The 25,955-nt window shown below is 39.6% G+C and overlaps 1 protein-coding gene across 20 annotated transcripts in view; it reads left to right on the forward strand.

Moving 5' to 3' along the window:
* The window catches only part of EPB41L2 (erythrocyte membrane protein band 4.1 like 2), a 227,831-nt gene that overhangs the window by 77,969 nt on the left and 123,907 nt on the right, over positions 1-25,955 (forward strand). For 18 of the 20 annotated variants that reach the window (XM_066373228.1, XM_066373229.1, XM_066373220.1 and 15 more), the window contains one exon: positions 25,360-25,847. In XM_066373228.1, coding sequence (XP_066229325.1) covers positions 25,374-25,847 — 474 coding nt within the window. In that variant the 5' untranslated portion in view covers positions 25,360-25,373. Of the gene's footprint in view, positions 1-10,846; positions 10,927-11,014; positions 11,093-25,359; positions 25,848-25,955 lie in introns of those variants that run through there. The other 2 variants (XM_066373224.1, XM_066373221.1) reach the window with 2 other exon arrangements.

A 25,955-nucleotide genomic window follows, 5' to 3' on the forward strand; every position in this document is an offset into this window, starting at 1 on the left:
GGGGGGGGCCCTGGCTGGTTGGCTCAGTGGTAGAGCGTCGGCCTGGCGTGCAGAAGTCCTGGGTTCGATTCCCGGCCAGGGCACACAGGAGAAGCGCCCATCTGCTTCTCCACCCCTCCCCCTCTCCTTCCTCTCTGCCTCTCTCTTCCCCTCCCGCAGCCGAGGCTCCATTGGAGCAAAGATGGCCCGGGCGCTGGGGATGGCTCCTTGGCCTCTGCCCCAGGTGCTAGAGTGGCTCTGGTCGCAACAGAGCGATGCCCTGGAGGGGCAGAGATCATCCCCTGGTGGGCAGAGCGTCGCCCCCTGGTGGGCGTGCCGGGTGGATCCTGGTTGGGCGCATGCGGGAGTCTGTCTGACTGTCTCTCCCTGTTTCCAGCTTCAGAAAAATACAAAAAAAAAAAAAAAGATGTTGGGGAGGTTTGGGTTGATGAAAATATTCTATAATTGTTTGTGGTTGCACAACTGACTATATTTAAAACCTTGAATTCTATACTTAAGGTGACTTGTATAGTATTTCAATAAAGTTGTTAACAAAATAAATCTTTTGGCGAGCTCACCTATCTTCTTTAACCCAAAGTCATTATCCTGGTCTTCGAAGTCATCAGCAATTTTTCCAGCCATCATATATCAGCATTACCTGTAACTTATCTTTGTACATTACTAATCCAGTGATAGTGGTCAGCCCACTGCCCGACTCACCACTTCCTGCTCCCCAATATCTCCCAGAACATCTTGTGTATCTCACTGCTTCACCCTGCCCAAGGACTGTTCCACTTAGCTTGACTGTCCCTGTCTCTTTTTCCCTCGACAATCCACAGTTTCTCACAGTCTTTTCAACTTTTGTCTATTTATTATCTTAGCTTGTAGGTAGCTTTTAGTCCCAAGACTCTAAATCTGATGATTGTTATTTTACTTAAAAACGATTTATGTATGATCTGGATTGTGTGAGTTTTCTTAAGGAGACAGGACAACATATTTGAAGTCAGAACTGTCTGGGAAACCTGGTATATGAGTTTGTAGTATATACTTAAAAAAATGCATTTACAGTTAACTCACAAGTTTATAGGGCTTAACTTTTAATTTTACACTTCTCCCCAAATGGTTCAGTTCTGTGAAGAAAGGCATGATGTGGTATTATCATTAATACCACATGTTAATGTGGCCATTAACATTAATGCTAGGTATCTATTAATGTACATGTATATGTTGTTGCGGTACAACCCGTGAGGAACGGAACCAAAGCCCAAGTTGATTAGGAATTTGAAGAGCCTTTATTAGCCGGCCGGCGTCTGTCCACTGGTTCCCTGACCGGGAAGCAATGAAGAGCGAACAGCTCGGGAGGAGAGAGGTATTTAAAGGCAAAAACTGCAAGGTTACAGTTGTTTCAGCACGTTTGTACAATATCTTTGCAAAAAGTACACACTGTTCTAAAGATAATAAGCCACCTTCCTGCAATATCTGCAAGGCTGAAGCACAAAGAACGCATCCTGCCTCTGTTAGCAAGATTAGATCTGAGCCTAACTGCTGAGGCTTGTAAGAATTTTCTACTTGCAGCTATAGCTATAAACTAGTTCCTCTTAAGCGTTAAGCTAAATTGGGTCAGGGGTCCTTAGCATGGGCTGGCACACCAGCACATTTGAGAAATAGAAAGATCTAGAGCTTTCAGTTGCATTTCACAGTTTTTCTTATGTATTACTAAAGATTATTTTCAAGAAAATTTATTGTATGAGGTAGAAACAGTTAAGTCCTAATGTATAGACTCCCTGTGCAGTGAAGTGTAGGTAAGCAAGAGGCTGCCTTTTGGTGTTTGGTGAAGGATAACTGGGAGGTTACAGGTGCATTGAAGTGTAATGTCAAGAACATATTTCAAATAAAGTAGAATTAGATTCAGACCTCAGGTATCTGTCTCATACTTAGGGGTTAGGGGGCTAGGCTAAGGTCCAAATTCAGGTTTATCTAACTTCTGGACTGACAGTTAACCACTGTGCTATTTTGTGTTCCATGCCTACTAAAGAAAGTTACTTCATTTCTCTGAGCCTCATTCTATTCATGTGTAGAATGAACTTGCTGTGCAGATATGTTTTGAGGCATAAGTAAAGATGTTTGTAAAGCATTCAACAGAGATCTTGCTCACAAAATGAGCAATCTCACTTCTGTTGGTAAAATATTTTTGCTTCAAAACAATAGCACCAACAAAAGAGATTTTGAAAGCATGTCAGAAACTTATGCAGAGAAATTTGCTTATCTTTTTGGCTTTAAAATATTGAATTATTTATATTTTGGCACAAAGATTTTAGTGTTTTTTTTTCTCTAGAATTTAGATAATTTTCCAAGTAAGTCATTTGTTAGTAATTCTTTCCCTATTGTCTTTTTGTTGTTGTTCAGAATGTGTCTTAATCAAAGAAGTAATGGAATTATACCTTCTGCAGACATTAACTTCTGAGGAATTTGAGACTGATAGTTGTGGTTCACTTAAGCTGTTATATAGTTAAGTCCTAGGTTTTGCAGTTTCTGGAATGAAGTTAGGAAGGGCGAATTTTTTGTTGTAAGCCAAATTAAAATGAACTAGAGAAGTGGTTATTGGTTTTCATCTTGGCTGTGAAAGTATTTGTATAAGAGTATTTGTTGATGTTGCTATGGTAACGTAGTCAAAACTACAGCAGGGAAATCATCACAAATACAGCATTGATTTAGATACCTGAATTCTTTTTCTTATGTTGGAGATATTCCTAATTGCTTTAAAAATGTCTTTTTTATTCTTAACTGTTATAAATATTCAGCTATCATATGTCCAAAATATATTGGTATTGAGAATACTGATACTAATTATCTAAATTTTTGGTTCCTGTTACTCCTTAGTGGTTTGAGGAAAAAAAATCTGAGACAAATCCAGATTTCCTGTTTCATGATGTTGATGGCTTGTAATTTAAAAAATGTGTATCTCCTTGTATTTCAGGATAGTTTTGGTTCAGTTGGGAATTTTTCTTAATGAAAACCATATATAGGTACTTTTTTCAAGTTTTATGTACATTTTCTTTTGCAAATTTATTATGAAGTTATTATACTGGCTATGCTGTCTATTTTCGCTTTTTAATAAAGCTACAGTTTGGATCAGGAGAAAGTGGTTCCACTAAGCAGTTTGAAGGGGATAATAGCTCTGCTTCTGGCTTTTATAGACTCTTTCTCAAAGGAAGAACAGCTATTGAGTCAGTTACAACCTCAGTGGAAGATGTCTTGCAGCTGTGCCTTTTTGGTTTCGTTCCAGAGATAGTATTTGTGTGTACTGTCAGAATGTCTTAGAGGCCCACCCTGGCAAGGATTCAACTCTATAAAAGGAGTTCTGTTTTATAATCTTTCACATATTCTTATGGGGTTCTGGTGATGACGGTGGTCTTCATGGTCTTGTCCTTTAAAACTGGCGTTTTATTGAGACATAGGCTTCACAGTTTGAGAATAGAAATTGCAGTTATAGTTATTGTATCTTGTAAAATACATTTAGCCAAGCTCTTGGCACACATCATGATTAAAACAAATCACCCCTCCTCAAACCTTGCGATTTCAGTGAGTTATTTTTTAACTTCTTTTCTGCCTCTATACTGATATGAAGATGACATTCATTTGGTTATCTTCTTCTAAGTAATTTAATAGATACTGATTTACTAGTCAGGTTGACATCTAAGAAGACAGATTATTTAGGGAATCCCAAACAAAGTTTGAAAAGTTAAAACTATTTGGGACAGAGAACAGGGCTTCAGATACACTCCCTTCTTTCTCCCTCCCTTAAACGCCTTCTTCTCTCAGCCCACGTGCATTTTCTTCTTCCTTCCCTCGGAGGTAGAGCTGTTCCTCCTGCTGTCCCAGAGTAAACCCTGCTCTTGTGATTTCCCTCCTTTTTCTTCTATCTCTTCTGAACTACCTTCTGTCCATTCTGTTCTTTCTCCTTTGTGTCTTCAGACTCTCCCCTCGATGTCTCTTCTACCAAAAGCCTGCACCAACCAAAACAGCTTCCAAACTTCAGTTTGTTCCCACAACCTTGTAGTTATTATCACTTCCCTTTTCTCTAGCCTTTCCTTAGTCGCTAAATTTAAGATTAATTTATACCTTTCTCTTTACTCCTCTCTTTAATATTTTTTGTAGCCAGTTGCCTTTTTCTGCCACCATCCAGTGAAGTTGCTCTTTGAGAACCAAGCAATCTTTTCAAGACACTTTTAAAATCTTATTGGTGCCTGAAGCAGTCTGCCCTTGGCTGTCATGTTGTCTACTCCTCCTGGCTTGACTCTTACCTTCTTGGCCAGGCATGGCCAACAGTTTTTGCTCCTGGGCCAGATTAGAAAGAAAACTTTTTTCATGGGCCAGACGAAATATTAAAATTAAAAAATGTTAAATATAAAAACAATTTGTTTAAGTAAACAAAATATTATTATGTAATTTGTTTATGAATAAATGTAAGTAATTCAGTACAACAAATTAACAAAAAAACTAATGTGATGCGTTGAGGCGCTTTGCATTGCCTATTATTTTTTTAATATCTGGTTCTATACTTGTAGTAGCTATTCTTAACACAGCCTCTAAATGTAAATCATTCAGTCTTGATCTTGTTGTACTTTTATTTAGATTCATTAAAGAAAAAGTTTGTTCACAAATAAAAGTTGAGCTGAAGACTACTGAAGATATTGTAGTTTATGTATAACGATTTAAAAGTACCACTTATTTCCACAGTGCGTTGTGTGGAGAATATTAAAAATTTTATCGCGGGCCACATAAACTCATTACGTGGGCCAGATCCCGCCCGCGGGCCGTATATTGGCCATGCCTGTTCTTGGCAGTATTATTTTGGTTTTCTGTTTTTTTTCTCTTAAACCAGACCTTCCCAGCCTCCTTTATAGGTTCTTAGCGCTCCCTCTCTTGGAATTGTGAGCATTTTCCCCTCTGTTTGCCTGGTGTGTCATCCACTTCCATAGCTCCAAATAACATTGATGAAGTCGTTCCAAATCTTATCATGGAAACCCAAACTCTGTGGTTTGGACATGTATCTCCAACCATCTGGATTTTCCACCTGGATGTCACACAGTCACTTCAGCCAGATGCATTAAAAGTGGAATCTTGTGCTGCTTTTATCCCTGTTTCCTACCTTTTGGAAATCCTTGTCTAGGTGAATGGCACCACTATCTCACCTCTGACTGCTGGGAACCTAAGAACTTTGTGCTCCATTACTTCAACAATCCAATTTATTATCAGATCCTGTCCATTGTGCCTACTAAATATTTATTGACTCCATTCCTTTGAATCGTTGTTGCCTTTGTCTTAGTGTAGATGCTGTTTCCTGGATCACTGGAGCATCACCTTAATGAAAGTTTCCTTTCATTGTGTCAGTTGTTCTCACACAACTGCCAAAGTAATCCTTCAGAAGCATGAATTTCATAGTGCTTTCTATTGCCCACAGGATAGCGTTAAAACATCTGAGCTTAGCTTACTGCTCATTCATTATTTGGCTGCCTCCCTGTTCCTTTCCTCGACTCCTTACCTTGTGTTGCAGACAGTTGGCTTACTTAAACCATTCTCTGCAACACATTTATCTTTTATGATGTTGTGCCCTTTACTTACTGTTCCCACGGTGAGGAGTGTACTTATACCCACTTACATTTGGCCCAGTAAGCTCCTTCTTATCCTTCAAGGTCCGCTCAAATGTCACATTAGGACACATTCTTCCCTCATCAAGTCAGCTACTGTTGAATTGTTTGTGCCTATATTTTAACTCTTACTCTTCTTGTAGTACAGTTATTTATTTAAGTGCCCTGTTTTGCCCTGCTGGAGCCAAGTTTTACTCATGTCTGTATCCTTAGCAGCTACCAGTAGCAGAGAGCAATTCCTTCCCGGATGAATGGATTGTTGTAAAACCCAAAAGTACAGAATTCAATATTTCATAGGGAACGGTACCGGTGAGTTCTCTGGCTTGATGTTGGAAATTCTTTACTTTTTTGATGTGAGTGGGTAGGGTCTGGATTGAGAACATATAACACTTGTGTTTAGGGTATTCCTTCATAATTCAAATTTCGAGAGTTAGGCTTTAAAGGTGAAGCTATAGACAGAAATGAGTGAATCTGCAGCTTCAAATTATGAAGCTGTTAAAATTGTGAAAGGTCCTTGGCCAGTTGGCTCAGTAGTAGAGCATCGACCGGTGTGTAGAAGTCTCAAGTTTGATTCCTGGCCAGGGCACAGAGAAGTGCCCATTTGTTTCTCTACCCTTCCCCCCTCTCCTTTCTTTCTACCTCTCTCTTCCCCTCTGCAGCCAGGGCTCCACTTGAGCAAAGTTGGCCTAGGCACAAGGATGGCTTTGTGGCCTCTGCCTCAGGCGCTAGAATGGCTCTGGTTGCAATAGAGCAATGCCCCATATGGGCAGAGCATCACCTCCTGGCGGGCATGCTGGGTGGATCCTGGTCGGGCGCATGCGGGAGTCTATCTCTCTGCCTCCCCGCTTCTCACTTCAGAAAAATACAACAACAACAACAGATTGTGAAGGGCTGGAAAGTATTCGGGGTTCTCAAGCAGGTGCCCAAACTGAGCAGAAGGCAGATAGCAGGCCGGATGAAGACTGTGATGCAGGGAAAATGAGGAGACGGCCCCCATGGGGTTGTACCCACACAGGGCATGATGCATGGCTGCACACTGCTTACTGCATACTCCTAAGTGTTCCCTGACTTGCCCTCATAGAAGCTGTGTTCAAGGATATACAACACATTTTTTTTGACTAGAGCCTTGTGTTGATCTGTTTGCTGTTTATACGGTTCTAGTAGGGCTCTCAGATGGTGGATTCTTTTTAAAGGAAAGGAGAAAAAGGAGAAGGAAATTACGGAGGATGGCTTAGGGTGAAGAAACAGTTTTCCTTCCACAACTTGAAGGAAAAATAAATAGCTTTGGTAGGAGATTGCTATATGTTAATATTTGACTTAAAAATAAAGTGAAACATGATACATTCAACCATTTCTAGAGGGAAGCCGAGGTGAACTTTTTGACCACTGAAATCCTATGTGTAATAGCAACTTGCACTCATTTAGCATTTTGCACTTGACTGGTTGCTGTAGTGGTGGTTCTCCAGGGTTCCTTACAGCAGCCCTGCTGTTCAGGCACTTTATCTGCTGATGCCTTCATTTCCCAGACTTAGTTTAGCTAAGTGGCAATGTGAGGCTACATCCAAACTGAGCATGAATTTAACCCTTTGAGTAATGAGTTTTTTTCATGCTCACTGACCCCCAGGAGTGAGTTTTTTTCAAAAAATGAAATTAGTTCCAGTTCCAGTTTTATTAACTTAAAATCATGTTTGTTTGATAACCAATTTATGAAAATAAAAAGAACATACATTTGCCTCTTTTTTTTTTTTTTTTTTACAGAGACAGAGAGAGAGTCAGAGAGAGTGATAGATAGGGACAGACTGACAGGAACGGAGAGAGATGAGAAGCATCAATCATCAGTTTTTCGTTGCGACACCTTAGTTGTTCATTGATTGCTTTCTCATATGTGCCTTAACCACAGGTCTTCAGTAGACCAAGTAACCCCTTGCTCAAGCCAGCGACCTTGGGTCCAAGCTGGTAAGCTTTGCTCAAACCAGATGAGCCCGCGCTCAAGCTGGCAACCTGGGGGGGGGGGGGGAGTCGCGAACCAGGGTCCTCCGCATCCCAGTCTGACGCTCTATCCACTGCGTCACCCGGTCAGGCCATTTGCCTTTTTTAATGTTGCTTTACACATGTACGATTGTACTCTGGATGGTCAGGAGGGATGAGGATATACATAAATGTTAGTATGACTCAAAGGGTTAATATTCATTCTGATTGGGAAGAGTAGATAATTTCTTGGCAATAGCCTGTTTATTTTTGGAAACATAATTATTTTTTAGGAGTGGGAGGGTGTAGGGATTTTCTTGGGTCCTGAGAGTGGGAGCTTTTGAGGTCTGCTGGATGCCTCACCTCGGGGCTTTTATTTCTTCTGGCCCTTAGACAGCCTTAAAGGGCCTCTCCCTTCCCCGTTCTCTTTTCCACAGCGTCTCTCCCCTTCTCTCTGGGCTGGGCAGGGCAGTCTGCACAGGGAGAGGCAATGGGATTTTTAGTCGGAATAGCTTGGGCTCTATAGCTGATTTACTGCGTGACCTGAACACGTAACCTAACTTCCGGCCTGAGGTTCTCCACCTGTGAAGGGCAGGTGCAAGAGGTACCTGCATGCTGACATTCTTCTTGGCTCTAAATTTATTTATTCTGTAAAACCCCCGTGTTGCTCAGTCATGTGTAGGTTGTTGCACAAGTGCTTGCAAGATTTTAATGGGCTTTGTGATAGGTGGTTTTATTTTTTTTAATATCTGTGGCAAAGGAGTGTCATTACCATATTAACAGTAGCATTTGTACATTTAAAATGAGAGATGAGTGAGCTGAAACAATAGGAGCCCGTTCTGCCTTCCTTGTCCTCCCCAAGGGAGTTGTCCACTTTGCTGTGTCCTTCCTGTTCCTCTGTCAGAGCCGTTATCGCATGTGGTATAATTATTTGTTTATGTATCCGTCTTCCCTGCTAGACTGTGAATTCCCCGAGGGCTGGTATGAAGATGAACTTTCAAGTGGTCAGGGCTTCGACCAGTGTCTGGTGCAAAAGAGGGACTCAGCAAATGTTTCTTCGACGTATGTGGAATGAAGATAATACATTTTAAAGTAAATGCTGGATTTCTGTATTGATCTGAATGTTTAATTGTAATAGTGATGCTTTTGACTTTTTTGGTAAAAAAAAAAAGGAAAATAAAAGGTTTAGCTTTGTCCTAATGCTCTTTAGATGGATTCAGAACATTACCTTTTTGGTATAGGTTCCCAGCCAGCACTCCTTTACCTCACCGCCACCCACCCCTCCTGCACCTACTCTCTTTCCAACCCCATATAAAAATCTGGGAGGTGCCTGGCCGGTAGGTTCAGTGGTAGAGCGTCGGCCTGGCATGCGGAAGTCCTGGGTTCGATTCCCAGCCAGGGCACACAGGAGAGGCACCCATCTGCTTCTCCACCCCTCCCCCTCTCCTTCCTCTCTGTCTCTCTCTTCTCCTCCCGCAGCCGAGGCTCCATTGGAGCAAAGATGGCCTGGGCACTGAGGATGGCTCTGTGGCCTCTGCCTCGGGCACTAGACTGGCTCTGTTCGCAACAGAGCGACACCCTGGATGGGCAAAGCATCGCCCCCTGGTGGGCGTGCCGGGTGGATCCCGGTTGGGCACATGCGGGAGTCTGTCTTGACTGTCTCCCCGTTTCCAGCTTCAGAAAAATACAGAAAAAAAAAAAAAGAAAATCTGGGAGGCATACAGCATTTTTCTTTCATAGAGTATCACAAATCTATAGTACTTCATAATGTTACATTTTTAAAGATGTGCTAGGGAAGACATTTTGCAAATGACTCATGAGCAGTTTTGCAAATTATTTTGGGGTTAGATCCTGAGAGAAGTCAAACTGTTGTGTATGGTTAAGAGAGCTTCCACATAGAAGCCATTGAACTCACGTAGTTTTTTCTTTTTGTTGACATCAGATAGCAGCGATCCTATGAAATGTGGCCGCTAGAAATTTTTTTTTTTATAGGGACAGAGAGAGTCAGAGAGGGATAGATAGGGACAGACAGACAGGAACGGAGAGAGATGAGAAGCATCAATCATCAGTTTTTTGTTGCGACACCTTAGTTGTTCATTGATTGCTTTCTCATATGTGCCTTGACCGCAGGCCTTCAGCAGGCCGAGTAACCCCTTGCTCGAGCCAGAAACCTTGGGTCCAAGCTGGTGAGCTTTTTTTGCTCAAGCCAGATGAACCCTCGCTCAAGCTGGAGACCTCGGGGTCTCGAACCTGGGTTCTCCGCATCCCAGTCCGACGCTCTATCCACTGCACCACCGCCTAGTCAGGCTAGAAAATTTTATAGACAATTGAAGTTCACCTAGCTTGCAAAAGCCCTAAAACTTCTCTCCATGTTCATTCAGGAGGTATAGTCTTGCCTGATGCTTGGTGGATAGGAAGATAGGATTCCCTGTAAAATTATTAGAATTAGAAACAAAGGTTTGTTTTTAGTTATTTTAGGGTTATGTCAGAAAATGTGTGCTTTTTTCTCATGTGACAGATGATGGATGATCGCTTCTCAGATGAAGGCTAGTTGCGTAAAGGTTGGGAGACCAAAAGGAACTGTCTTCCTTGTTGTCCTGCAACACCAATAATTTCATGTTCTGCACAGAATTTGGTTTTGGAGTTATGAGTAACCCATCTGATTATTGGGTCCTTTATATCTTGTTCAATTCCATTCTTTTGTTTTGAAATATAGTACAATGTGGAATGCATTAGCAAATTCTTTTTACAAATGAATCAAAATCAGTATTTCATTTTTATACATTGAAAATTGGACTGTGTATTTACAGGGTTTTTCTATATCTGGAAGTATATCCATCAGTTAATAGTAGTTTATAAATAAAAATGATTAGACCATTTTTTGTGTATATATCTTTTGGTGTCTGTTGGGTAGAATAAAATGACAGAAATGAAAACAGAATTGTGGGAAGGAGACCAAAAAAAAGTAAAAATCACACTCACAAGAACAGAAATAATTTCCAGCAATAATAGAATTATAAAAATTATCATAGAATTTCAGTCATGTCATTAAAACTATTCTTTATGTGGGCTTTCCTCACTTAGTGGGTTGAGCAGGCAGCAGGAAGATGACTTTTCCTTGACCCATGTGAATTTTCTAGCTGAGGAATGAAGTAACTTGGAACCAAGCTGGGCTTTTCTACTGAGCATGCCCTTCTCCAGCAGGGTCCGGTCTGGGTGGGGCTGGGCTTGCTCATTAAGCTTTTGCAGGCTGGATTTCCATCAGCTCTCCTCAGTCTCCTAATGACAGGGAGCAGCAGACATCGGGCTCGATGTACTTACAAGCTGTGTATGTATTTCAAGGGGGAGATTTTTAGGGAATTTCTGTTGTAACAGTTGCATTTTATTGTATATGCTTGATTGTTTTGCTTTTGAAGGAAGCTTGCCTTTGACAGTGTCAGGATTCAGGGGACCGAATTTGGAAAATGCTAACATATAGAGTAGATGAAATCTGGGTAAGTACATTGTTTGGAAAGGGAATATGTTCACTTATTTGAACTAAGTCCTGTGAAAAAACATTTTTGTGTGTGTAGTCAGAGTTTAGTTTTAGATCACTTGCTTGCATTTTTCTAGGAAAATTTTGTCAGGTTATCTTGAACATAATTGCCTTTGCAGGTTTGCCCTATGAAAAGAATGAAACTACATAGTTGCTTTGCTTTATAGATGTGTCCTGCTGTTTTACAGTTGATTTATTCCGTGGTACCATGTATGATATGAAAGTTAGTTATTCCTGAATTATTTTGAGTACTATGTTAAGTTTATAGTATTCAGTTATTTTTTTAACATGTTAAAAGAGTCCAGATTTGAATTTAATTGGTAAGATGATTCATTTTCATGCTGACTGATTGATTGAAAGAAGTATTATGACTAGCAGAGATTTGAATTCACATTTTTTTAACATCTGCAAATTAGTGGCCATTAACAGCTATCAAAATATATATCATTTTAATGTTGTTACAGTCTAAGTGTGATATTGATTGGAAAGGATAGGTCTCAACTAGTTCTGTTACTGAATACTGAATTTGTTGTCATATTGAACAAATATGAAAACTCACCATGTTGCCCAGATGCTGACATCCAGACTTAGAAAAAATTGTCATGATTTTTCTTGATATGATCCACCGGTCTAATGAGGCCCCCCCCCCCCCCCCCCAATAACCTTGTTTCGATGCTACTTTCTAAGAAAATAAAAAATAAAATGCAGTACTACGGTGATGGGTGGAGGCAGATATCGGCAAGTTTGTTCTTTATTTCTGGCACTGTAGGGAAAGTCCTCGTACCTCTGAACTGGGGCCGGGAACATGTCTACTTGTGAAGTTTAAGTTTTCTATTTTTAGACCCGAGAAAGAATTGTCTCTTTAAATTATTGGCACGGTAGGAATAAATAACTGTAGAGGTGATGCTGATGATTTGGACAGCCAGTCATAGGCCCCCCTCCTCAACCCCCATCCCTTGTCCACATCTCCTTTGTAAGTATTTCTGTACACTTTATGATATAGTGATGACGTACGGTTTAACCTCATAGCTGGATCACAAAGGAAGTTGGAAAGGGAAGTTTTAAACTTTGACATTTAGCTTGCTTGAATATTTTGGTGGATTCTAAGGTTCAATGCCTGGCATATTCTCCAGCGGATCCTCTACCAAATCATGTTTACAAGTACTTGAATTGTGAGAATCTTACTTCCAAAGAAATATATTCAGTTGAAAGAAAAACGTGTCCTAGCCAGCACCACCTAAAAAGTAGTAATTTGAAGCTCTTACTAAGTCAAGTTGTTTTGAGCTAAACTAATGCTCAGAGTAGAAATTAAAAAGGGAAGAAAAAAAAGGTTTTAAGTATTCCAAATGGCATGTCTGTAATTCCATTGTAGTTACAGCTTTTCCCGCCTGGGGGGAGTTGCTTTTATCCCGCCAGACTTGGAAGGTCCATATGCTAACAGTCTACAGGCACCTTCTGCTGACTGACCGGAGGACTAGTGTCAACATTTGGATCTGCTTACCTAAGCTAGAAAAACCATTTTACTCTTTGGTGATGCTGTAAATATTTAAAATGGCAGAAGATATATTGACGAAAATTTACAGAGTGAATTATATTCTTCGACAAGGTTTAGATATTTATGCCTGTTGACTGCAGCGTTCCAAAGCTTATGGAGAAGAGGATTTGAAAGTGTGAGATCAGTGTAGGCTTCAGATTGGTGGCCTTGTCATAGTGTGGGGAGTTGATTGACTTTGACAGGCTTTTGTCTATGACCTATTAAAATGCAGCGTCTGCAGCCTGTGCATTTATCCTGTGCAGTTAACCTTGGTGGATTTGTCGTTAGCTTATTTGAGAAAAGCCTTCTGAACCATTGTTATTTTTTAGCTAAAGAATTTAGGGTTTGATTCATACAGGAATAATATCAGACTGATTGTAGATTACTACTTGATACCAAGTGCATTTTAGGATGGGCTGGGTAAGGGGCCTATGCAGAAGGTAGTTGTGGGATAAGCGCAGAGAAAGTGTTAGTATCTGTTAGGATCATGAGAGACTGGTGTTGGCTTTGCTCTGTTTTGAGCCTGTTTATGATGTCACTGGAAGAAAATGCTCAGTGTGTTTTTCTTTTGTGTAGAATATTATGTGATAATGATCCAAATAAATGTTCCCAGAATACTAGGAACATCACAAACTTATCAAGAAGCCACCGGATGCATAATACTGCACTAGGAACATGAAGTTACTCATCTGTACAAAATTTTACTCTCTTCATGGGAGTATAGAAACAGATGGGCAGGGAGAAGGTGTGGACAGGAAACATGACATTCTTGAGCTTGTCAGGCCAATGTTGTTCCTGCGTTGGCCTATAAATAAGGGAGAAGCTGCTGACAGATTCGGAATGTTTATATATGACCAGCTTCGAAATTTAATAAGGATCTTCCCATTGTGGTTTATTCTCCTTTTAAACATTTTCTCAACTTTCATAGAAATCTATTTCTAAATGCTTTGTTCCCATTTCTCCAGCAGAAAATAGGAATAATCATTTTGGCCTAGCCGCATATGCACCGATATTATTGTTAACAAAAGATACCTTCATGTTTCATCTCCACACCTATGGGGGAAAAAAAACTAGCATGGTTTTCTCAGGAACTTTGCTTTTGTTTTGTTTTTTAAAGAAGAACTGATACACTTCATTTTTTAAAATTTATTTTAGAAAGATAGAAAGTGTGTGTGTGTGAGAGAGAGAGAGAGAGATAGGAAGAAAGAGAAACATCAGTTTATTGTTCCACTTATGCATTCATTGGTTGATTCTTGTATGTGCCTTACCAGGGATCAAATCCACAACCTTGTATCAGGATGATGTTTTAGCCAAAGCTAGAATTGCTACAGGTCTTTAATAAAGATGTCTGTTTGGTCTAAAAGTTTAGCTTTGGAGCTTTAGGAGAGCGGTGTTACATGGGGTGAGAGATGGGTTTGTGTAGTATGTGTGACAGTTTATGGCAGCATTTGAGTTGTCTCCAAGGAAGCATACCAACCAAGCTTGGTTCCCTTAATGCATTAGATATCTTAATGCGTACATACTGTTTTCCTAATAAAGTATTTAAGTGCTTCAGTTTGTGTAAACTTCTCAGTGAAAACTTTATCTCCCCTCTCTGTCCCCTGAACCTCATCCAGTGCCATCGGCCATTTCCCACAGTCACTGTTGTAAGTCTTCTGTGTCCTTCCCTCCTTTCCTTATGTGTTTGCAGGCAGATGTGTACATGTGTATTCACATATTCATACTTCTCACACACATTGCTTTTAACCCATAAGATAGCGTATCCTCTGTGCTGTCGGAAACTTGCTTTTTGTATTTAACAGTGTAACTTAGAGATATTTCTGTAACTAAGATAGAAACCTTCCTCACTTTTTTCTTTATAGCTATGGATTCTTCTGTTTTCTGAAGGTAGTATAATGTCACCTGTTGATGGATATGGATCTTTTTCTTTACAAAAATGTTACAGTGAATCATCTGTACATAATTATTTTACATATGTGCAAATGTATCTGTAGGATACATTCCCACAAGCAGGGTTACTGGTTTAGTGTATACACATTTGGAATTTTTACTGTTGGCAAAATGACTTCTCTTAGGTTGGTACCAATTCACTCTTTTACCCACAATTATATGAGAATGTCTCTGTTCCCATAGGCATGCTCAGTTCTGACATAATTAAGCTTTTGTACTTTTCCATTCTGAACTTCAGCTTGTATTTCTTTTGCTGAGCATGGTGAGCATCTTTTCATATGTTTCTACATTTCTTGTATTTGTTTTTCTGTTAACTCTGTAGTCATCCATTAGCCACTTTCCCCCCCTATTGAGGGGGGTGATCATCCTAGCCTATTTTAAAATGATATTTATTTTGGATTTTTGATGTTAAGGAAATTGAGAATGAGAATTAAGTGCTCTTTAAAAAGCGTGATGTCTATTTGTGTTATGTAAGTGTTTAACCAGTGTTTTCCATGAAGGATCATTGTGTGACTTCCTGAAGAGATGATAATGGTAGTTTTTAAGAGAACTGTGTCAGTTTTTCAAACTAGCAGTAATTTCTGGATATAAGTTACTAAAATTTCTGAGTTAGTGATAAGTTATTTGAATTTATATTAGTGCTAATCATGCTACTTCTGTTCCCCACTAGACTGAGAGCAGGATCCTTTTTTCTGTTTTGCTGGTAACTGGTTCATATGCTGTGGAAATACTCAGGAAACATTTGTTTGAAAAGAAGGGGCTAAGATACTGATAAAACCAAACCACATCCCGAAGGTCAATGAAATTGATTGGGGGCTCAACACATTATTAATGATATAAAGCCCAAAATGGTAGTAATAGTTTATTGATTTTTTTTTTTTTTTTTAACAAATGATGAGCTGTCAGTCATAATGCTAGGTGCTGGTTGTAAAATACTGAAGTTGTTAGGGATTGGTGCCAGTATTGCCTAGGCTCTGCAGCTGGACAGCCTGCGTTTGAATCCTGGCTCTTCTATTTACTGGTTGTGTGGCTTTGCACAAGTTATTTATTCTCTCTTTTACCTTCTTCACCTGTAATTAGGAAATAATTTTAGTTCCAACCCCAAAGGTTGTGAAGATGAAAGAAATTGCTACATATAGTCTCTAGAACAGTGCTTAGCAAATAGCTGATATTATAATTTATTGTTATTATATATTCTTTTTTTTTTTTTTTCTGAAGCTGGAAACGGGGAGAGAGTCAGACAGACTCCCGCATGCGCCCGACCGGGATCCACCCGGCACGCCCACCAGGGGCTACGCTCTGCCCACCAGGGGGCGATGCTCTGCCCCTCCGGGGTGTCGCTCTGCCGAGACCAGAGCCACTCTAGCGCCTGGGGCAGAGGCCAAGGAGCCATCCCCAGCACCTGGGCCATCTTTGCTCCAATGGAGCCTTGGCTGCGGGAGGGGAAGAGAGAGACAGAGAGGAAGGAGGGGGTGGGGGTGGAGAAGCAAATGGGCGCTTCTCCTATGTGCCCTGGCCGGGAATCAAACCCGGGTCCCCCGCACGCCAGGCCGACGCTCTACCGCTGAGCCAACCGGCCAGGGCCTATATATTCTTTATTAAGTGGGTTGTGCTTACTATTACTTTTATAATTTTTAGTGAAAAACAGACATAGTTCATTTTTTCACAGAATCATTACTTGATGATGATGCCCACCATTTATTATGAATTTATTATGTGCCAGGCACTTTATATATAACATCTGATTTCATTCTTAGAGCCACCCGTGAGTATGTATTATATCACTGTTTTGCTTATGAGGAAACCGGAACTCAAGACTGAATACTTGTTTATGTGACATGGCTAGTGAGAGACAGACCTGGAATTCTAATCCTGGTGTTTGGTTCCCAGACTTGATATCAAGACTACCCAAAGACCAGTTAGCTTCACACAGAAAGCTCTGGCCATTATAAAGTTTGGGTTCTCAACTGAGAGGAGAAATTTTAGTGGAAGCGGTTTGTCAATATTTCTTACCAAACAATTCATTATACATGATTCATGAAGAGCTGGCAGGGTTCTGGCTATCTGTCACCTTGATTAGTGTGTGCTGTTGGAGTGCCCAGTAGGACAGGTTTATGTGCATTTTGATTATGAGAATACTGATGTCCAGTATTGGATCCCCAGTGATTCATGCACAGCCTCTGGTTACTGCGTGCTCACTTAAGGAAGGGATTTTGGGGATGACCTTAGTTACTTGTGGAGACTGCCTGGCACCGGTCTCTTTCTTGACTCAATTCTGAGTGGGAGGAGTAGGGGCTGGCTTTAACAAATAAGATTGTTAGCACTACTGGAATTGGATATTATTGAAAGGAGTCTTGATTTTATCCCCCTTACCCTTCAATTTATGCTGGGAATCCTACGCTTTGATGAACTCTTAAGTTTTTTTGTTTGTTTCATCTTTATGTAGAGTTGTTAGAATAAAGAATGACTGGTTTGTCTCACTAATCTAACTCAGATAATAGGTTTTTAAAACTTGAATATCTGGAAAAACAACATTTTGACATCCATGGCTTGTAGGTATGAGGCCCATAAAACCAACTGAGGAGTAATAATTATCTGAGATGGTTCTGTATGTACTTCAGTTTCTTTGGGCTTGTTTGCCGGTGCTTGCCTCATTATATAATTTGCAAAGGCTAATAGTGGTTGCAAGTAACTGAAAGTCCTGGCTCAATTCTTTGACCCAGAGGGAGTATATTGTCTCACATAACAGGGAGTTCAAACACAGGACTTAGCCATGTGTGGCACGCTTGGGGCTCTGGTCCTCTTCTCTGTCATTCTCTTGCCGGTGCCCTCTACTGTGTCTCTGTTTCTTCAGGCTTTCTCCTCTCATGGATTATTCAGAGTGACAGCATTTCTAGGAGTCATGTAAATAATGCTCAGGGGCAGAGGAAGGGCTTTCTCTTTCTTGTGGCTCTTTTAAGAGGGAGGAATTTTTTCTCAGAAGCTTCCCAATAGACTTTCTGCATGTCTTCTTATCACAGGGACGGGGCTACCATGTTTGCCCAGACCAACTCCAATGACACACATGTGGAAGAGAGGAAAGCTGAATAAAAATTGGGTTCTATTAAAGAGGAGAAAGTGTGGAAGAAATACATGGCTCTGAATGTAACCTGATCCTGCCTAGACTTGAACTAGTAAAGGGCCACAGTTCATATCTTTTGTATGTGTGGGTTTAATTTAAACCAGATGTTAGCCTGTATCTTTATAGAAATATTTATCCTCTCTTATAGGTCCTTTATCTCTTAAAAAATACCCAAATAAATGATATAATGTGTTATACTGGTAACTAGGGTAAGTAGCATTGGATTATTTCAAAACTAACTCTTGTTTATCTCCATCATATAGATAATTTAAAGAAATAGTCCCTTTGGAATGTATTTGTACTTATTTGAATATGGGATATACTATTTCCTAGACCTTCTGACACAAGATTAATAAACATCCTAGGGAGAAGAATTACTTGCAGCCCTCTCTAAGTCAGCCTGTTTTTGTTATTCCTTCTCCCTCTGCAGACATTTCTTTCTCGTCTTTCCTCCCTGTTCTCCTCCCCTTGCCCCTCATCCCCCCTTTTACATGCTGGGCATGTTGCAGCAGCGTCACTATTATGTTCGAGTAGAGTTAGGTGGCTGCTGAAACTTCCCTATATTTCAGTTGCTGTGTTTGTTTTTCTCACATTTAATGCTTTTAGGGAAGGTAGTGGGGTATTAAAAGGCCTTCTCTTAGACTGCAGGCCATTTGGAGAGATGAACATGAGCGAAGGAGGGTGGGTGATAGCAAGTTGCTCTACATATCCTCTGCCACAACAGTAGGTGAAAGCAAGTTTTGTCAGACCTAGACGGTGACCAAACTGGAGCTGTGCACGCCTTGCCAGTATTGTTTAGGTTTGTAATTTGTCACACAATTTTATGTCTTTCTGGAAGTTCAAAGGAAAGCCTCTCTCCAGCCCCTCCCCACCATTTTGGGTAGTTTAGAAAGGCACACTTTCCTATTTCATAACTCTTGGGCTGAGCACTGTTGGCAGAAATGGAAGATGTCTTATTGCTCGTGGTCTCAGCAGAGGATGAGATCCACTCAGCTGGGAGCAGCACCCACCCTGGTCCCTGTGCAGGGATTCTGTTCACAGCGGGGCTCAGAGTAGCCTTGGTTCTTTCAAGGTCTTAAGGAAAAATACCTGGACCCAATAATTAGCATGAACCTCCTTGCTTGAAGTTCTTTGTGTGTCTACAGTTGTATAACTGTTTACTTTGTTTCACTTGCTACAGTACTCTATAAAGGGCCAGTGTTTCAGGAGCTTGATATTATAGGGTAGGAAGATGTAGACTAGTGGTAAAGACAGCATCCTGAAATTTGCCTTCTTTTTTAAACATTGGAAAAAGAATGGTTTCACATAACAAGGCTCCTTACCTAACTAGTGCTGATCCTCTATTGATGATGGTTTTCTGCTTGGTTGCGTGTTAAATGATGCATGCTTTTTCTCATGGAGCTGTTACAGTAATGAACACTTTCTATCAATCCAGATGGAGCATGCCAACGTGGTAATTGTGTCTAAACCACATGCTTCTCTAATGGGCTGGCTGTTCACAGCAATGTTCTTTTTGGTTGATGATAAGTAGAACGATCCTTACTTAGTATGTTATATAACTTATTAATGATGGATTTTAGGTATTTGTAATTAGAACTTAGTGGAATGGGCATTTTTGGAGTTTGGGAAACCCGAGTTCTGGTTTTGTCTTTGCCGATCTAGCTTTGTGATCTCAGGCAAATCTCCTAGTATTTCTGAGCCTCAGTTTCCTTTTTGATAATATAAAGGGTATTAGAGTAGATGATTTCACAACACTGATTCAGTACATATTTATCTAGTGCCTCTTATATCCCAGTCTAGACGCTGGAAACACAGCAGTGAAGAAAAGATCCCAGCCCTCTGGGGCTTTCATTTTGGTGGGAGGGACTGCGTTCTGCTGCAGGAGTTTCTATTTTAGTGGGTGATGGAGTTTAAAGGCTTCCTCATCTTTGAAACAGAGAATTACAAGCACGATAATTATGGTGAATGAATGTGCTATAATCATGTTTCCTTGATGGTGGTAATTTGTTTGAGAAACCATTTTCTCAACAGAGAAGGTAGTGTTTAGGTTTGAGCTTTGTTGATTTCTTGAAACTATTTTAAGAATAGACTTATTTACATATAATTACATACATCCTTATTGTTGATTATTTACAATGTAATTAGCCAATTCCATTGTTTTTTTTTAATCTTGTAAATTCCATTGTTTTTTTTTTAATCTCCATTTGGATGGGTAATACTGATCAGCTCTGAGGTTTGTTCTATTTTTTATTATTACATTTATTAAGGTAACATTGACTGATAACATGAATTTCAGGTGTACAACTTTACAATTCGATGTCTGTATGCTCTATTGTGTGCTCATCACAGCTCTGAGGTTCTTAAAATTAGGTGTTGGAAATACAGTAGTGGTTGAGAACTATTTTGTGAAACATCATGGCTTTGTCTCTGCATTAGCACCTTGTCTTTAGTTTCTATCCATTAGTTCAATTTTGATTGCATGGCCAAGTAATACTTTCAAAATTATTTTCTTTGTGATGAGAACTCATCTGAAAATTTCTTATTTTGAAGAGTGGCAGGGCTAATTATAGTGAAACAGAGTAGGCTCATGTTTCTCTGTAGTCATTTTCAGAGTTTGTTATGAATTTTCTTTAAGTACTTAAGGCAAGGGTTCTAGTTGATTTGATTGTTCATAAATTATGGAGGAATTGTGCTTGTATTGTGAAATACAGATGAGAACAAATGTATACATATGCTCTGTGGTTCTCCATTTAGTGGCCTTGAGCAAGTTGCTTACCTGCTGCTCCTCTGCTTATTACTTTCAAAATGGGGATAACACAACCTTGTGGAAAAGTTGTGTGTAGATGTCTGACACAGGAGTAGTAAGTGAAAGCTATTATAATTAAAATAAAAATATTAAGATAATGGGAACAACCTAAGTGTTCATTGATTAATGAATGGATAAAGAAAATGTGATATGAATATTATATCTTCATTAAAAGAATTAAATTTATTCATTAAAAGAATGAAATCTTGCCATTTGCACAGCATGAAATAATCTGGAGGGTATTAATGCTAAGTAAAATAAGTTAGAGAAAAACAAATACCATGTGATCCTCTCGTACTGTGTGGACCTTTTTCTCCAAAAGCAAAAACCAAGCTCATAGTGGTGATTGCTGGCAGCGTAGGAGAAATGGGTGAACTTTTTTTTTATGTTAAAATAAATTGAGAGCAAAACCACAGAACTTGGTTTGTAAATGGCAATGCTTCTACTGAGCTTTCATCTCAGATCTTAGAAGAAAAAACTTTCTAATGATACTAGTTTGGTAGAATGACTTAACAAATTATGTTTGCCTCATCTCTTTCTGAGTGAAAGTAATGCTTTAATATTTTGCATACTTTATGCTTAACATTTTAATACAAAAATATATAAAACAAATACAGTTTAATGTTGAACTGTGTTCAGTATCACTTGCTAGTTTTTGATCATCAGGAATACTGATGAGACAGTTTTCCCACAATGTAACAGTCTGAAACCGAGATAAGGCAACCTGGTTTTATCTCTGACATTTACTTCCCAGTTTGACAAAAATATAATGTTTAAGTTTGGTTATCCGATAACACACGGGTATAAGTTAAGCATGTTGCTGTAAACATATACATACAATTTATACATTATAGAGGTATCGTATTGGTAAGTACAAATTTTGAAACATAGATAGAATTATTCATTTAAAAAATGTCTAAAAATGAGAAGATTGGACATGTAAACATTGTAGTTACCTGTAATATTTGTCATTTGTATCATTGCCCTTAAGGACATTCCTTCTCCTTGATATGCCTGTCCACTATACGTGTTTCTTCTTGCCTTCATGCTCTTTCCACTCATGCCTGATCCTTGGATGTTGGTGGTGATAAGGGTTCTTTTCAGGATTCTTGAAGCTAAAACTATACTTTTTCTCAAGGTGATGTCAGTATTACGTCTGCCGTCTGCTTTTAGCTATCAGCCATATGATGACAACTCCAAAATTTGTATATCTATCTGGCCTTTGTTCAAGACCTATGTGTCAAATGGCCAACTGGACAACTCAAGAAACTTCTAATTGTAATGAGTTAAAAACCACATTTGTCTTAGCCAGACCCTCTTTTCCTGTGTTCTCTATTTCCACAGCTGGTTCTGCCATTACCTCAGTCTCCTTGTGACCTGGGAATTTTCTTCAACCCTTTTCTTTCTTGGACTTGTTATATTCAGTGTGGACACCACGTCATGTTCAGTATCTCTTTCCATTAGATTCATTTTTTATTCTTTAGCTCACTGCTTCTACTGTAGTGCAGACAGATCCTCATCTTCTCATCCCTGGATTATTGCAGCAGCCCCCTGGATGTCATTCTATTTCATTCAGCCTTTTCTCAGCATGTACTTTACAGCCTGGTTGGGCTTTCTGAAATAGGAATCTGATTGCATCACTTCTCTACTTCATTTGCTTGTACGACTTCTCATTGTCTTTAAATCAATCTCCAGACCTTTCCCAACACAACACAAAATCTTGAAGGTTTTGACCTCTACTTACTACTCTATGTACTTTGTCATTGCTAATTCAATGTCCTCCTTCCCTCCCTTCTTCCACTTAAAAGCTCCTACTTTGCTTGTACATTGTATTATTTTTCAGTACTTGTGATTTTCTTTTTCTTTTTTTTTGTATTTTTCTGAAATGAGAAGCGGGGAGGCAGAGAGACAGATTCCTGCATGCGCCTGACCAGGATCTACCTGGCATTCCCACTAGGGGGTGGTGCTCTGCCCATCTGGGCCGTTGCTCCGTTGCAACCAGAGCCATTCTAATGTCTGAGGCAGAGGCCATGGAGCCATCCTCAGCACCTGGGCCAACTTTGCTCCAATGGAGCCTTGGCTGTGGGAGGGGAAGAGAGAGATAGGGAGGAAAGAGAGGTGGAAGGGTAGAGAAGCAGATGGGCGCTTCTCCTGTGTGCCCTGGCCGGGAATCGAACCCTGGACTTCCACACGCTGGTCCGATGCTCTACCACTGAGCCAGCCGGCCAGGGCCAGTACTTGTGATTTTCTTTGGGAAGACTATTCTCATATTTCTGAACTTCCCTATGCTTTGCATATGCCTCTCATCCTGACTCCTTTGCAGGTGTCCTAATGAGGACACCATTTTAAAGCAATGCAATGTCAACTTCTGTAGAAAAGCTTGCCTAATGACTTCCTTCTCATCTGATTTAAGTGCCTGTCCTGTGCCCATTAGGCAACCTGCTCTTGACTTATCTGTACCCTCACTCCCTCAGGTCCTTGAAGACAGTCTTTGTCATATGCTCAGTACTGGACACATTGTAAGGGCCCAATAAATACACTCTGACTGACAGAATGTTTTTATGCTTGCAACTAAAAGTAACATTTTTAAAATTATCTTTTATTATTGAGATATGGACCTTTTAAAGTTTACAGTTCAGTGATTTTGAATATATATAATCACAAGGTTGCAAAACTCACCACTGTCTGATTACTAAATATGTTGATTACTCCCAAAAGAAACTGTACCCATTACAGTTGTTCCCTATTCCTTGTCCATCCAGCCCTTTGCAACCATTAACCATTTGTGTCTGTGGATTTGCCTATTCTGGAACTTTCACATAAATGCATTATATAGCATGTGGCCTTTTTTATCTCACGGTGGTTTCACTTACAGTGTTTTCAAGGTTGTATGTGGCAGTCTCTATCAGGACTTCATTCCTTTTCATGACTTAATATTCTGTTGTATGGACATGCAACATCTGGTTTATCCATTTATCAGTTGTTGGACATTTGGGTTGTTTCCATTTTATAAATAATGCTGTTGTGAACTGAACATTCATTTCAAATTTTTGTGTGAGCATATTTTCATTTCTCTTGGGTATGTATCCAGGAGTGGAATTGCTTGGTCATACGGTAACTTCGTTTAACTTTTTGAGGAACTGTGGAACTATTTCACAAAATGGCTATGCCATTATACATTTTTGCCAGCAATGTTGAGAGTTCCAAATTTTCCACATTCTCCCCAATGTGTTTTACTGTCTGTCTTTTTGATTATGGCGCACTAGTGTATGTGAGGTGGTGGTATCTCATGGTGGTTTTGATGTGCATTTCCCTGATGACTGATGATGTTGGGCATCGTTTCAAGTACTTATTGCCTATTTGTATATCGTCTTTGAAGAAATGTCTATGCAAACCCTTTGCTTATTTAATTTGTTTTTTTTAAATTGTTGAGTTGTAGGGTTCTTTATATATTCTGGATACTAGATTGTTATCAGGTATATGTTTGGCAAAAGATGGTGAGTAGTATTTTAAGAAACAAGTATAATGCTGATACAACTACAACATGGATGGTCTTTAAAAATGTGCTAAATGGAAACGCCACATATTGTATGATTTCATTTATTTGAAATGTGTACTATAGGCAAGTTCATACAGACTGAGAGTAGATTAGTGATTGCTGGGGGAGTGGAGAGAATGGAAAGTAGCTATTAATAGATAAGTGGTTTCTTTTTGGGATGATGAAAATGTTCTAGAATTAGTGGTAATAGTTTACAACCTTATGAATATACTCAAAATGGTCTGTGAGTGATATTGCAATAAAGCTTTAAAAAATGTATTTTTTTATTTTGAACTGGTCAAGTCTGTACCACTTTTGAAGTGAGCTGGGAATTTCCCACTGGCTAGCATGCCAGGGATTTGAGCACTTAAATTGTTGGTGAGAGAGGAGAGAACATTCTATCTCGGCCATTCCTGCCTGTTCTTTTCTGTCAGTGGTGCAGCTATGCTTTAAAGTCCCTCTTTGCTTGTGTAAAATGTAGGCAGCCAACTACTCTCAGATTTAGTTTTAATTTTGTTTTCATTAGTTATGTAGATGAATTTTTTTATCTATATAATGTCTTCATTTGGTTCAGATTAGGAGTCCCTAGACATTTTCTTGTAAGCACACACACACAAAGAAAACTGTGTTAACGCTTGGGTGGGACAGAGTTTTGGAATTTTGGTCATAGTTTGAGTATCGTTCCCAGAAGACTATCTTTTGCTTTGGAGTAGTGATGATGAACTATAGGATTTAATATTGGAACAAAAATGTTTATGTACATTACTGATATAATTTTCTCGCTATTAGCACCTAATATTTAACATTAATTTCCATAATTCCTAACATTTTAGTTTAAGTGTGAATTTTAGCAAAATGTGGTTTAATACTTTCTAATATTATCAATAATACTTTGTCAGGGATACTGAATATTGAGAAAAAGAATTTCTCAAAAATTAGATTTTAGGGTGAATTGTTATTTATAGCTAGATGAAACTGAATAAAAGTAATCACTTTAAAACTTTTGCTGATTTTAAGTTCTAGCTGTATAGAATCAGAATGAACTATTGTGATGCTGGTTTTGTTTTGGATTTTTGATTTTTTCAGAGAATTCTCCTAAGTTAGAGTAGCAGTTGCCATTTTTCTCTTGTGAACCTTCTTATGAACCTCCTTTTTCTACATGTGTTTTAGCCCCCTCATCTCTCTGCCATTCTCCTTCCCATCCTTTTTAACCCTCTCTTGACTCTAAACTGGGGTTGTTGTAAAATACTCTTTTGCGATTTTTGTTTTGTTTACAGCATAAACCGTGACCATGACTACTGAAGTAGGCTCCACATCTGAAGTGAATAAGGAATCTGACCAGTTAGGAGCAGATGCAACCAAGGAGAAACCTAAAGGAGTAGCAGAAAATCAGCAGAATCAGTCATCTGATCCAGGAGAGGAGGAGAAAGATTCCCAATCATCTCTTCCAGCTAAAAGCCAAAGTAGTCCACGCCACCAGAAGAGGCGGAAGGATCCGTCTGAGAGTAGGGGTATTTCACGATTCATACCCCCGTGGCTTAAGAAACAGAAGTCCTATGACTTAGTAGTGGCCAAAGATGGAGGAGATAAGAAAGAGCCTACCCACGCTGTTGTGGAAGAGCAGGTGTTAGATAAAGAGGAATCTCTTACTGAAGAAGAAAGGCTGGCCAAGGGTGATGCTGAAGAAACAGTTCAGAGGAAACAACAGGTCATTAAAATTGATGTCAAAGAAGAGAAACCTTCAGTGAGCAGTCCTGAGACACAGGTATGTTTGAAAGGTGATTGACTGCCTGGAAATGAGTGCTTGATGGTATAGCCATCTAACAAAAAGGGTTTGTTTGCTCTGAGTCATTTATAGATTTTTTTTTTCTTT

The sequence above is a fragment of the Saccopteryx leptura genome, chromosome 3 (assembly GCF_036850995.1).
Source record: "Saccopteryx leptura isolate mSacLep1 chromosome 3, mSacLep1_pri_phased_curated, whole genome shotgun sequence".
In the NCBI taxonomy this organism is placed as follows: Eukaryota; Metazoa; Chordata; class Mammalia; order Chiroptera; family Emballonuridae; genus Saccopteryx; species Saccopteryx leptura.